Below are 13,809 nucleotides of genomic sequence, written 5' to 3'. Positions count from 1 at the left end.
ATCAACTCTCTCACTAAAGAACTGATTTAATGCTTGATTTAGTACAAGTCAAAACCATTTGGTGTATCAGGGTCAGTCATGAATTCTCAACTGATAAAAACTACGCACAAAATATTTTATCAATATCCACTTTTTATACTAAATTTTCCTAAAACATACATGCATAAAGCAACTTTCTTTTGATGCTTATTTTTTATATAATGAACACATTCAAATGGGGAATAAGGGACAAGATCACTTTTTACAACACATTTTTTATATGTAAGTTGGTTTTATATATGTTTTGCCTTGTTGAACATGATAATATAAATTAGTTGAGATCCATAAGCATGGTTTGACACAAATGAAAAAGATGTGATATTTTAAGTGATATTCCCATTATAAATATCTGATTCAGGAAGCAAAAGCTAAAATTAAAATTAATTATCCATCCACAATAAACAAAAAGTACTAAATATTTTTAGGTACTGTATTTGACAGCTAAATAAAATCCAGTTTGATGATGAAAATTATTTGGAAACCTGTATGTTATTATATAGTAGATGTTGCAGTTTATTAAGACATAAGCAAGGCATTTTGTAAACACTACAGTTATGCACAATAACTGGATATTTATATCATTCTTTTAAGTTCCAGAAAATACATGAATACTTAGAGTTACAGAATACCTAAATTAAATGTAGAACAGCATGTTACTACAGTGGTTTGGGGTTCACAATTATTAAACATATTCTATGTGTTGGTGTGCTTTCAGCCATATTTAAACATTTCACACAAAACGTTTAAACACATAAAACTGATGTTATGATAAGAGAAGGTGCCCAGAAACAATCCCTTAATACGATTTGGTAATGTGCTGGAAACCAGAAGTATAATCCTGGGGTGCAGTTGTAAAGCATAGTACCCTACTGCAGCATTTCTCCAATCAATAATTGCTTCTTATTTTCAGTTAATCCACACTATTCAAAGGATCCCCCAGCAGTTTGCAGTGAAGTTGGGAGCTGAACATGTTGCTCAACAGTTTCTCTTCCATTACGCCAGAATGTATATGGAAATTTTACTGAAGAAGCTGCTCCCACTTCCCCCTGCAGAAAGAAAGGGAAAAGAATCACTGAATAAGAATGGATACAGTGTCCAGCAACTTTCTGCAGTACAGCTGGTCTGTGACCAGAGGAAATCCCTGTTTAGCCTCTAGATCTGAGGCTCAACAGGCAGAAACTCAAACAGATTCCATGCCGCTAGATAGAAAAAAACCTTCTACATTCATCTTATGGAGTATGGAATACCCTGAGACATATGTATGGCGTACTTGTTAAAGGAAACTGAAATTGACTGTTCGAAACCTCAAATGCAAACCTCTATATTATTTGTGTTACCAAATCATTTTTTCTTTTAGATCTTGAGATAACCTTACGTTAGGTGTTTTAAGTTAAAGCATTAAAACTTGAAACCTTGGGCAGCACAGTGGACTTTGTAGGCTCTCCCCCTTTTCGTGTGAGTTTCCTCCTACAGCCCAAAGACATATTGGTAGGTTTAATTGACTTCTGGGGAAAACTGGCCGTGGTATGAGTATCTGTGTTTATGTGCATGCTCGGTGATGGACTTGCGTCCTGTCCAGGGTGTACCCTGCCCTGTGCCCGTTGCTTGCTGAGATGGGCTCTGGCTCCCTCGCTACCCTGAATTGGGAAGAAGCTGTTAGAAAATGGAAGGATGGAACTTATAGCCCCCGTGTGAGAGAAAGGGAAATCTATTTTCAGTTTTATCCTGGTTAAATTTTCATACACTCTGCCCTGAAGTTACATCTTCACCCAAGCATTGAGCAGATGCTGTTTCCAGAAATCTCAGTCATGAAGAATAAACTGTCTCCTTTAGACTTGCCAGTTGCATGCAGACCCTTACTGCTTGCTGTAGCCCTTCCCTGAGGATTTGTGCTATTAACATTTGGAAATAACCTCCTGTAGTTCTCCTTTCAACCTCTCCAACTGCCTGGAATGACAGCCAAAAAGGCTATAGAGAATGCGGGCAGTGTTTTCTGGTTCTCATAATACTGAATATCTGTTTGTTATATTGCAGCTACACACCTTTGCAGTTACAAACACTTGGCTGACTCTGATGGTCACAGAATTCTAAGGCAGCCTAACGTGAAGTAATTCAAAATCCCAGAAACCAACAGCATTGGTTGATCTGTTCTGTCCTGAACGTAATTTTCTTACAAACAGGGAAGAAAAAATGTCTCGTGTTTTCTTTCAACATGCTCTCTGCAGAATGTTTCATTTGTACACTATTCAGCATTTGAGGAAAACAATTAATTTCCGCAGTGCACAAAGAGAAAAAACAACACTGACAAGCCATAAGGAATGGAGACATCATAAAAGAATGATGTATACCTTCATATTCATCGCCACCAACCCCATTTCAAACAGCTTCTCTGTTCCAACTCTTCTGGCAATATCACTGAGGACAGTCTGGCAAGCCTCTGCTGGTGATAACCCCTACAAAGAGGCACGTTTACTAAATAAACAGCATTATGTTAGTTAATACACGACAGTGTTAAATCTGTACTTTGCAGACAGATTCAAGCAGGAGAGAGAGTGAACTGTTTAATCAGATTTGCTGATCTAGCCTTTTTCCATGTTACATTCCAGAGCAAAACTGCAAGAGCTGGCTTATCAGCGTCAGCCTGTACTGTAAAATAATACCCAAAAAACACCTCAGGAAGGCTAAGCAAGTAGAGATCTAATACAATTCTAAATTGCAGACATTATTTATGTATCCAGGATTAAGAATTGGTTCTATATGTACCTTAGTTTTGTTAGTGACATTGTATGTAAGTGTGTAGAAATAAATTACACCAGTGGCTTGATGATACACTACTGTAAATTAGAAATGTACTGTAATGTAATTGCTTTTATTTTGTCATATAGCAAAAACAGATTCTTAGTGTTTTCAGAGGGCAAGATTAGACCATGAAAGCTGTAAGTGAGAAGCAAACAGCTGGTATTTAATCTGCACAGAGAACAATTAAATCAATAATTGAAGATTGAGGACAATGACTCCTAGGATATTCTCTATTATTGCTGACCAGTACACATACTGTACTTATTTCCTTTTTCAGAAGAAATTGCAGAAACAACATACAGCTGGACACAATTTCTCTGCAAAAACACACTACCATCTGCAAAAGTGTAAAGAATGTTTCTGTCTGCTGCACACATTTCCTTGTTAATACAGTAAGTAGACAAACAACAAATGTTCGTGCTTGAAATTTAGCATTACAGCTAAATTGGAGTTCCTCTGCAATAATTTTTCCCTTTTTCACTGACAGTATGAATATATTACAAATCAGCCTTTACTACTGGGCTTTGCCACTTTTAGCTTATAAAGGTGACAAATCCTATTACACAACAACATTTTTAAAAATTACACTTAAGCCCATGACGTTCAGAGCCTGAGGGAAGACAGGAACAAGGAGAAACAGGGAAGGGCACAAGTGAGTTTCAAGCAAACTGCATCATCTTCAAGGCAAAGAAAACTACAGAAAGCTATAAATAAAAAATCTCTGCAGCATGATTTTAGAAATAATAATGGCATATTCCTATAGGTTTTGATCAGCTTAACAAATCCAGTTAATTATACATTTACAAACCTGCTAATTATTCACTATCAAGGCAGGAGACTGCAGATAGGTTGTTAACACACTGGAGGAGAGAGAGGCCATATTTCGTGTATGATCACAAAATATGTCACGGGGCTTCAGGAACCTGGTTTTAGTAGTAGACTCCACAGAGTCTACTCTCTCACTCATTTACAGGGGTCATCAGACCTTGCCAAGGAAAATGTAATTTCACATTAGGGGCAGTTTTGCATATATTAGCTTCTCAGCACTCACTCGGCACCATATGCAGCTGTGTCATTTGGAGTCAGCTGGGTGCAGCTGTACCGACTAGACTCACAAGCATCAGCTAGAGAAACGCTGCCTCTTCAGAATTTCCAGTCAGTAGAAGGGACACATGTGCAGCCTGGCTAACAAAAGGCATTCTGCTCTCCTTAACAAATATCTGTAACGTTAAAGCAACTTATTCAATGTTACTCAATGTCAACTCATTCAATGTAGCTGTAGAAATTATTCACTTAGGAATGTTACCTGTTTCATCAGTTGAACCGCATGAAAACTGGGGCAGTGGCACATAATTTTATCTCCATCGCCTGTTGCTATTTAAAAAACAAAAGAAGGTAAGATTAAGTAGGGCAGGAGTAACACTGCTTAATATGAATATGAATCAAAATAACAAGTTGATACTATTGTAATCGGTTTTGTATATAAAATATTACAGGACTTAGTACACTCAAACATACAGAGTATTTTATATAGCTATTTCTTTTTCTTTTATGAAAGAATGTGTAAATCATAAGTTTTACACAGTAAGTATATACAGTACGTGCTGTGATTCCAATAAGTACTTGTTTACCAGGTTTAATAGTTATGTAAAAAACTGTGCACACGTGTAGAGAAAAAAACATTTCAGTTTCTCCCTTACATTTTGATATCAGGTTAAGAGTAAGACTTTTCAACTTGCGATCCCCCTGATCTGTGCCTTTTTACACAATCTAGCCATAACCAGCTGTGTGATTATTTAATCAATACACTAATTAAGGATCTGGTTACAGAAAAGTACTGCAATGGATTTGATTGGAAGGGCCACAGTTTGTGTAGCCCTGATGAAGAGTTCCATCCTTAACACTGAGGTGAAATGTAACCACTTTGAACAACACTGTGACTTGGCACTCCACAGCCTTTGTGTAGTCTTTCGGAGCACAAATGGCAAATAGTGCTATTGTGACAACAGCATATACTATTTGCTGTGGTGTCTCCAGATCTGGACCCGAATACATCTAAAAAAGCTGTTAAAATAGTGTTGATTCGATTTACCTCTACTGCTCAAGGCGAGACCTACTGTACCAATAACAGCTCTGCTAATAAGTACGCATTTTGCTCACTCTAATCTTCATGCTCACCTACAAGGCTCTACATAGCTTGGGACCTCAGTACCCGTCTGAGTAGCTATCATCCTACTCCCCACCTCGCGAACTTTGTTAGTCTAATTCTGGTCTCCAGTGTGTCCCCCAACCCACTCTATGGGTGACAGGGCTTTCTCCTGCTGTGCCCCAAAACTCTTCTGCTGCCAAGGATATCAGGGAGTCACCTTCCCTGAGTACTTTCAAATCAAGACTCAAAACCTTTTTCTTTAGAAGGGGTTTTCTGTGCCTGACCCTTTGCTTTCCTTCTGTACTCAAACCCTTAAATGTAACTGTGTAACCCTCTTATCTCCTCTCTCTACAATTTTCTTTTTTCCCCCTCTGTAAATCACTTTTGATTTACAGCATATACAGTATATAAATGTGCTATAAAAAATAAAGTTTATTATTAATATAAAGCCAGCAGTTCACAGTCTTCGCCACCTTTGGCAGTTTTGAAGGGGCAGAAAAGATCATGATCAGGTGAGTCAGATGGAGTTAAAAGCTGGGCAATTAGCAGAGACTTCAATTAGCAGGGTTCACCTTGAAGAACAGCAGTAAACACAATTCTGAAACTAAGAATCTTACACCATGTGACCCCCAGGCCTAGTTGTCTCATCAAGTCAAGTCCCTCAGAGGAAATTATGGAAATTGAAAACAAAAACAAACAATATTGTCACAAACCTGTGGCAGCCCCAACCTAAAAGCAAAGAAAAGCATCAATTAATTCACTTTAAGATGCATTCTGACCAATCTAAACTGTATACGATAAGAGTGAAGTCTGAGTGGTCTATAGTGCCAAAAGAGTTTTACACTGTAAGTTAAATACAAGCTGAGGACTTTGTACTTGAAACCTACGCTTCCTTAGGAAGGTAGAGTTTTTTCATTCGACAAAGACAATGAGTCAGCAGTACCTTACTTTAATTTGGTGACTGACTCACATTATAGTCATTCATGTATAAATTTCAAGTCAGATTTATATGCAATATGGAACGATGGTCGCTACATCAAACACTGAGTACAGGTTTATGCTCAGCAGTATTATGAAAAACATTACAAAATTGTAAGCAAGAATGTTACAATTAGAAATAAGTGCTACTCAATTTGAAAAATCAAATGACCGTTTCTAGATGAGTCAAAGCAAAAATGAAATTGTGTTCAGAAGAGAAGATTTAAGGAGTGTAAGTTTCTACGTGCTTCTATACAGCAATAACATGAACACCTAAAAGGTGGGTCAATATAAACTGTAGTTTACTGTAGTAATCTGGTATGACCATACTGTTTTGTGTAGGTTTTTAGTACTGCAGGTTTAAGATTTTAAGCATTTAAGATTAGCTTCCTACACTGTCTTGCCAGATATTTTCAATGCACTTCACAATTCCCTACAGCAAACTGTCCTAGAAAAATACCGTTTTTTTTAAACGCCCTTGATCTCCCTGTCAAACCATAAGTCCACCCAACTTTAATGGGTCAATTCTTTGATGGCAGAAATTCAAAATAAAATACAGAGAAGAACATTTATTCAAAAATGTTCTAGAAAATATCTGGAAGATACAATAAATGACACTGAACTAGGGGGATGTTAAAGCTGGACACACAGATGTGATTAGAGACACATGGCTGGCAAAGGGCATACCATGACATCAGCATACAGGCCACAGCCAGGAAGTGGAGAGTCACCAACCCTCCCAGGGGACTTAAAAGGAGCTCCTGAAGTGGACACACCTGACACAAAACACTGAGGTTACTAGGAGAAGAAGTCATTGAGCTGAATGTCTCAACAGTACAAGCTGTCCACTGGCTGCGAGAGGAGACTAAATTAGCCAGATGGCGGATTGTGTTTGGAAAAGACAAACGGTCATCCGGTTCATTCTACTGGCTTATTATCATGATGCTGATCATAATGATCAATATGGCTGTATTATTACTTACACAATACAAAATAATAGTGCTAGCAGAAATTCTATTCCTATAGTGTTTGAATTATTTTTAAGCCTTTTCTGACTCAGCTTTCCCCTGTAATTTCATGGGCATTTTCCATGTGTTTGCTCCAGGGCACGATTTGCTCTTTGTTTGCAGAAAGTAATTCTAATAATATAATTCGCCAGTAAAATACAGAAACAATAAAAAGAAGGTGGTTTTCACCTGAAATAGACTCTGCATAGTGAAAAAGGTGGAACACAATGCGTTGAAAGTTGTCTCGCTAATTTCTACATTGCTATTAAAACACTTCACGAACGAAAATCGTTGTTTCACAAAATGTCTAAATTTCCACCTTCCTGAGTGCAATACTCCAAATAGAGATGAGGGGAGCAGAAGTTTCACAAGATCGTATGAATAAGGAAACCACAGAGAGTACAGAGAGTGACATTTTTTTAACAGGTGAGTGACGTTCTGTGCAGATACAACAGGATCAGTTGACACCATTCAGAAATCTTCCAAAAAGTCAGAAAACACTCCACAGTCCGATAGGTAAAAGAAGACAGACCGGAGAGCTCAAGGTTAAGTTTTAGCAAACCTGCCTACGGTTATGTTTCCCTGAAGATCCAAAGCGATCAGACCTTTGTGGGGGACAGAAACAAGAACGAAATATACACACAAATTTCACGATAATAATAAAAACACGTGATGTTGCAAGCTTCACAATATCCCCCCCCAAATTTAACAAAGGAAATATTATTCGTATTCCTTGTACAATTACCGACGCAAAAAGAACATGCATAACGTGGATCCGAAACGGTGTGTAATTTGAAACTGCATCCATTCAACGAGACAATAGTGCTCGATAAACTGTAGTGAGCTAAGGAAAGGACATGTTAGGCAATATCTGGAGTTCGACACTAGATGGCGCTAGTAATAGACCCTCTAATTCAGTTGCCGAGGTTACATCAGCAGAGATGTGGAAGGCAGCAGTAGACGAACAGCGAGTGAATTTTGTGTTGTAGACCTTGGAGTCATGATACAGAGCTTGTGCAGGTGTAATAAAGTTGTTAAACAGTCAACTTCAACTCCTCCTTGAACTCAAGTAGTAAGAATTTGTACTCTTCTATAGTACTGGCTGCCGAGGCCAATGCAAATACCGTATCAATAAATAATCCTGATGTGAATAATCTATTTAAGAGGATTTACAGAACCTCCTTGAAAACGAGAAGGACAATGATTTTTAGAGGGATGCACGATCGAAACATTGACGAGATCCATATTATTTTTAAAAACTAAATGCTTCGGCTCCCCCGTGTGCATGTAGGACTTTACTGCACGCCTAAATAAATGGGTTAATTCACTCCTAGACTAATAATAAAAAAAATCCAACGCATGAAAAGTAATGTATGAAACTATAACAATAAAAAACGTAATAAAATACAAAAACAACAACACATAACTCTAATAGCGACTGAAAGACCCTAACTTTCTGACATGTATTTCTCTCCTCTAGATAGAGGTCTCAAAATTATTTTCCTGGAATTCCTGCAGAACGCAGTGTCTTCTAATTTTATTAAAACCTCAACCGTCAAAACAATTAACCTAATTATTTTCTAAGTCATATAAAGGATTTATTTATATATGCCAATATATCATATATGTTTACACAATCGATTTAAACGTTTGGGCACCCCTGGTCAAATTGCATGTTTCAGAGAATCTCTGAGTGAAAAGAAGTTAACACAACCTGTGCAGGGTACAAACTTTAACATGACACATTTCTGCACAGTTTAACGTACAGTTGCTATTTATTTCCTGAATTTAACAGACTGAAAAAAAAAAATAAAACAGTGAAACATGCAATTTGACCAGGGGTGCCTACTTTTGCATACAACTGTACACAATACCTTATAGCCAGGTTAGAAGTATTACATCGATGCAGTTAAATTATTACATCAAGTACCAGAAACCGGGACGATACTAGTCCATCGAGGATCTGAGTTTGATCTTGGATGGAGAAGCTTTGGAAACTATAGTCCATCTTCTGGTTCAAGTTGTGCATTTTCTGTTCATTGGAAGACCAGGACTTTTTATTGGTTCATGTTGAATCCTTACCCAATGTGTCGTGTCCAGACAAACTTTTCTTCTTTTCTAAAAAATCCTTAGATATAATAGAAAGGATAAACATAATTTTGTTAAAATATTTTAAAATATATAACTTCAGCATATTTGTGTAATTTATAACAATAGTTGGAATTGTCCTACCTACAGTATATGGATTACACTGGTAGCTTACTTTTAAAACCAAGTGTTTCAAACCAGGCATTAAGACTGAAGGAAACTGATGCTTTCCTAATTAATCTGAAGCAAATACAAAAGCAATTACTTCTTGTAGAATCCTGTCACCTGACCGTGTAATTTCATTAGGAGTTCTTAATTACTGTACAGCTTTTAATCAGAGGTACTGAAAATCTCGAAAGCAGTCTCCAGGCTGGCGAGAATGAGATGAATTACTCCAAGACCAGACAATTCTAGACCCTTTCATTTAAGAGGAACTACTGTAAGTAGCTGTCTGTGGAATTTCACACCCTTTTTTTGCAAATTCTCCTTTATTTCTGCTTAGTCAAGATCCAGTATTGCCCACCAAATGTTTTTATGAAAACTTTTATACTTTTAGACAAAACTATCTGGACATAACATATCCATTGTCGTCCTTCTATTCCACCAGAAAAGACCAGAGAGTGTTTGGGTTTGAAGAGCTACAGAAGCCATTGCAAAGCACTCATTGCCAGACACTTTGAGATCTTAGATCTCTCCATGCTCTCAAAATTGATTTCAATGGCTTTCTTAATGTTTCCAGCTGACATTTTCTGTATTTTCTCACGTCAGACTGCAGTATTTCAGTACTGCTACTTGAGCCACTCTTGACATGAGTGGTCTTTGTGAACAAAAATCCTTGAAATCAGAAAGATAAAACATTGTTCAAAATAAAACAATATTAATTCTATACTTATACATATAAATATTTTATTATAAATTGTAATAAAACATTTTCCTGTGCTCTACAATTACATTGGTTTCTAGTTTACAAATATAGATGTCTCAAAAATTAAATAACACAGATGAATGTTTTGTTTTAAAAAGTGTTATTTTGTTAGTTCACAAAGTACAAAAACATGATTTCTCTTTTTCTTTGTATACCTGCCTCTTCTTTGGGGTTTTTATTTGTCAGTGCATTAAACATAGTGTGACTACACTATGAACCTTTGGTACGTACTGTAATTGTATTTATTCAATAAACATCTGGACAGTTTGCCCAAATTGCCTCTTTATCTTAGTCTCAAAACACAGAAATCACTTCATTTTACAAGACAGAGTAAAACACAAAATGTTGTACATTCTGGTTTGACAGATGTCAGGATTAATACATTAGTAAACAGGATCACGTGTGCTGGAATGCAGTGTGTGAATATTAATAATGCCCGTGTACAGGTATTAATATGTAAATATGAATACATATCGAATGCATATAACCGTGCAGTTTTGAATAACAAGAGACCCACATAGGCTGCCCCTGATGATCTATAATTCAGCAGCTGGAGGTGAAGTGTTACCTGATAGGCCCTGGCTGTCTCTGGAGCCAGCATGCTCTCATTGTCCTCCACGGTGAAACCCTGCTCCAGGGCAAACGCCAGGGCTCCTTCCCCGACCAACAGGCTGTGACAGCTCTGCTCCATGACTCTGCGGGCCACTCTGACTGGAGTCCCCACACTGTCACACACACACACCACACACACGCGTCAGGGGCACAGACATAGGGGGCACAACAATCCACCGGATTGCGATGGAACGGGATGCTAACCGGGAGGAACACCGTACAGTAGAGAAACATTTGTGACATGTTCTTCAGACATACAACACTTTAAAACGCTAAAACTGAACAGCTGAGGGAGCGCTTTTAAAAATAATCAAATATTTTGTCTTATTGAGCTCACATAAATTGACTTTTACTGTCACCTCCACAGCAGTAGAGAAAAGACTGTAGCGACGTGGATCGACACTAGAGGGCGCCATTGGGCCGGTGTTTAGAAATGCATCAGTCTCCTGATCAGCCTCCTGCTTGGAAGCTGGGGGACACAGTACTTCATTATTTAAAACGTGTCCTGTTAAAGCCAGTGACTATGGCTGACACCTTGCAATTTTCTCTCTAAAAACTCTTATTTGTCGTCTAGCACAGAGGCAAAGAGGCAGATTCCATGACATTCCGAAAATAAAAGCACAAAAGGAAAAAGACAGGCGGTGCACAGGATACTTAATCAGCCTCTCACCAGAACAGTCACACTCATCGGCTGCAAGGTTTCAGCACTTCAAATGTAGCAGTGAAGCTGGCTAGGAGTCACCGCTCTTGGCTTTGTGGATTAAAGTATTAAGGTTGCCAAAAAGGAGAGCAAGTAAAAAGGAACAATTTGATGTAAAGGGTGTATACTTGTCTTACCCCCGAAGGGCTGCCACTGCACCAAAGCGGCCCGCGATCCCCTCCATGAGCGCAGCGTCACACTCAACCAGCCCCTCGCTGTTGGGGTAGCCCCCTCTGCCCACGACGAACCGGCCCGTCTCCCTGTCATTCTCAATATCTAGAAACACGCAGAGCTCCAGTGAGCAGAGCTCTGCAGCAGCCGTTTCACTGTGCAGCTCACAACTGACAACCCACTGAAGCCAGGACCCGGCCTGTCCAGTACCTGGATAAGAGACCTATCTGGGACAACTGAGGTTGCCTCTGGAAGTGGGGTCAGTGGAGCCAGTAGGGGGCGCTCACCCTGCGGTCTGAGTGGGTCCTAATGCCCCAGTATGGTGACGGGAACACTATACTGTTAAATAGGTGCCATCCTTAGAATGAGATGTAAAACTGAGGCCCTGATTCTCTGTGGTCACTAAAAAATACCCATCTATGAACTGGCTTTACCACTCTGGTCTCCTCCCCACTGATAGCTGGTATGTGATGAGCGTATATAATATACTATATAAGTGTAAGGAATTCTTATTAGTTATCATTCAGGTAACCCTGATGTGATTATCCCTATTAGTTCTGATTAATATGATCTTAATCTCTTTTTGTTTTTTTTTGGTCATTAATACTCAATAAACTATTTTAAGTATCTATTCTAGAAAAATAAAAACTACAACTGCAGAAAACCATAGATTGCCATGCAATCTGCAAACAGGCACTAATTCCCATGGCTGTCCCAAAGATAAAACGAGCCGCTGATGTGACATTATCCGAGTGTGCCTACAAATCTTTACAATCCTTCGAAATACAGAGTGGAACAGTGGTTGTCTCTCTGGACCACAAGGATCGGGTGCTCGAATCCCAGGTAAATGCTGCTGTTGTACTCTTCAACCGGGTACTTACTCTTTTTACATGCCTACATTCCTCCCACTCATACATGGAGCCCCAGGCCATCAGTGAAAATAATTTGAATTTGATCTTAATTGACATACCTGGTAAAACAAAGGAATAGATCAAATCTAGCCCTAATGTTTATATTGGTCACATTTTGCAATGGACACCCATAGCAGCAGAAAACTGACCTTTTAATAAGATCAGTTACATTTGGATAAGTCTCCTCACGTGTTTAAAACCGATCTTTGTAATGATTTAAGTGAAATGCATTGGTACTGTGTATTGTGTGGAGGCTTGTGTGATGTTTTATTTTCTTTATATCACCTCAATGTAGAGCCGAGTGTTAGGCAAGATGTTGTAGTGTTGAGTCCTGAGTGTCACTTACCTGCCATAGCCTGTTCCACACAATCAGTGGAGTGCTGTCCTTGTACAATTAAAGACCTCATTTTCTCAACAGCGGGCAGTGAAAATGACCAGGTACCTACAGCAGCCATTCCTCCAGAGATCTCTGGTGATACTCATGTAGCAGGTACTGACTTTGGGTCACCTGCTGAACAGACAATTTTAGTAAACACCTGCAGGAGACTAAGGAGTGGCTTATTCTACAAAATGAGGCAATTTACAGAAACAACCTTCAATGGAGTGGAAAAATCAGTATTCCTTTAATTTTCATACACAGATACAGGCCGAGAAGTGATTCATCTTCATATACAGTCACGACATTTGTCACTTTGCTAGTCAACAGTGTTTTATCTTGCACAAGGCCTCACAGACTGTACCTACTCAGCACCTGTCTGAAATCCAGGGGTGGTATTTATAGTTGTATACTTTGAGAAGACAGGAACAACAGGTTCATATTGAGGATTAATAGTATTTTTTTCTAGTCCGACTACTACTTGTTTTCCTGGTTTCATTTTCAATTTAGAAGTAAAGCCCACACTGAGAGTTTTTTTCTTGTGTTACCTTTGCAAGCTTTTACATGTTTTGCATTTTTTGTTAAATACTATTGAAATCGGTCAGTAAATCTCATAAGATTACCGTAGAACATTAAAACTATGTTAACATTGTATTTTCGACACATTGTATTAAGATTAGTGTTTTACTATAGCACCTTTCAGAATATTGGTTATTATTGTTATTGTTGTTCTTATTGCCTAATACAAAATGTCGTATTAGTTTTGTAGCATTATCATCCCTCATGTCTATAGCAAATGGTAATTTGTATGTGACAATACCAGAAGTACATTTATAAACATTTTAAGCTTTTCATTCTCTTCCTGTATCAAACAAAACAACACACACCCTTTTTTCCCTCGGAACCGACAAGGTCTTCGCTGGCTCATTGAAAAGAATACCTATCTTCAACTGTAACGTACAGCCTAAAGATCTGATTGGCTGCAATGCTATGTCAATAACTCGTGAGTTCAAGTACCAGGATGAGCTGCCACAGCTGCCGCAATATTCTCCAT

The 13,809-nt window shown here is 38.4% G+C and overlaps 1 protein-coding gene across 5 annotated transcripts; it reads right to left on the bottom strand.

The window, feature by feature from the left end:
• Positions 1 to 112: 112 nt before the first annotated feature.
• On the bottom strand, positions 113 to 13,747 carry LOC148646177 (uncharacterized). Of its 5 annotated transcripts, none has more exons than XM_088609807.1 (11): positions 13,643 to 13,747; positions 12,726 to 12,887; positions 11,435 to 11,573; positions 10,554 to 10,710; positions 9,055 to 9,100; positions 7,539 to 7,577; positions 6,653 to 6,741; positions 5,701 to 5,716; positions 4,145 to 4,212; positions 2,388 to 2,492; positions 113 to 1,085 (listed from the first exon to the last, which is right to left on the bottom strand). In XM_088609807.1, exons 2-11 carry the CDS (start codon positions 12,832 to 12,834, stop codon positions 960 to 962), a joined length of 894 nt encoding a protein of 297 aa, XP_088465933.1. In that variant the 5' UTR covers positions 12,835 to 12,887; positions 13,643 to 13,747; the 3' UTR covers positions 113 to 959. The 5 variants fall into 5 exon arrangements, with proteins under 5 accessions (XP_088465933.1, XP_088465934.1, XP_088465935.1 ...); XM_088609808.1 differs by having other exon boundaries at positions 12,726 to 12,890; positions 13,643 to 13,739; XM_088609809.1 differs by lacking the exon at positions 5,701 to 5,716 and having other exon boundaries at positions 4,145 to 4,206; positions 6,631 to 6,741.
• Positions 13,748 to 13,809: the final 62 nt, after the last annotated feature.

This window comes from Lepisosteus platostomus, chromosome 17, assembly GCF_059453375.1.
Source record: "Lepisosteus platostomus isolate fLepPlt1 chromosome 17, fLepPlt1.hap1, whole genome shotgun sequence".
Classification (NCBI taxonomy): Eukaryota; Metazoa; Chordata; class Actinopteri; order Semionotiformes; family Lepisosteidae; genus Lepisosteus; species Lepisosteus platostomus.
This window is presented reverse-complemented; position numbering and strand designations above follow the sequence as displayed.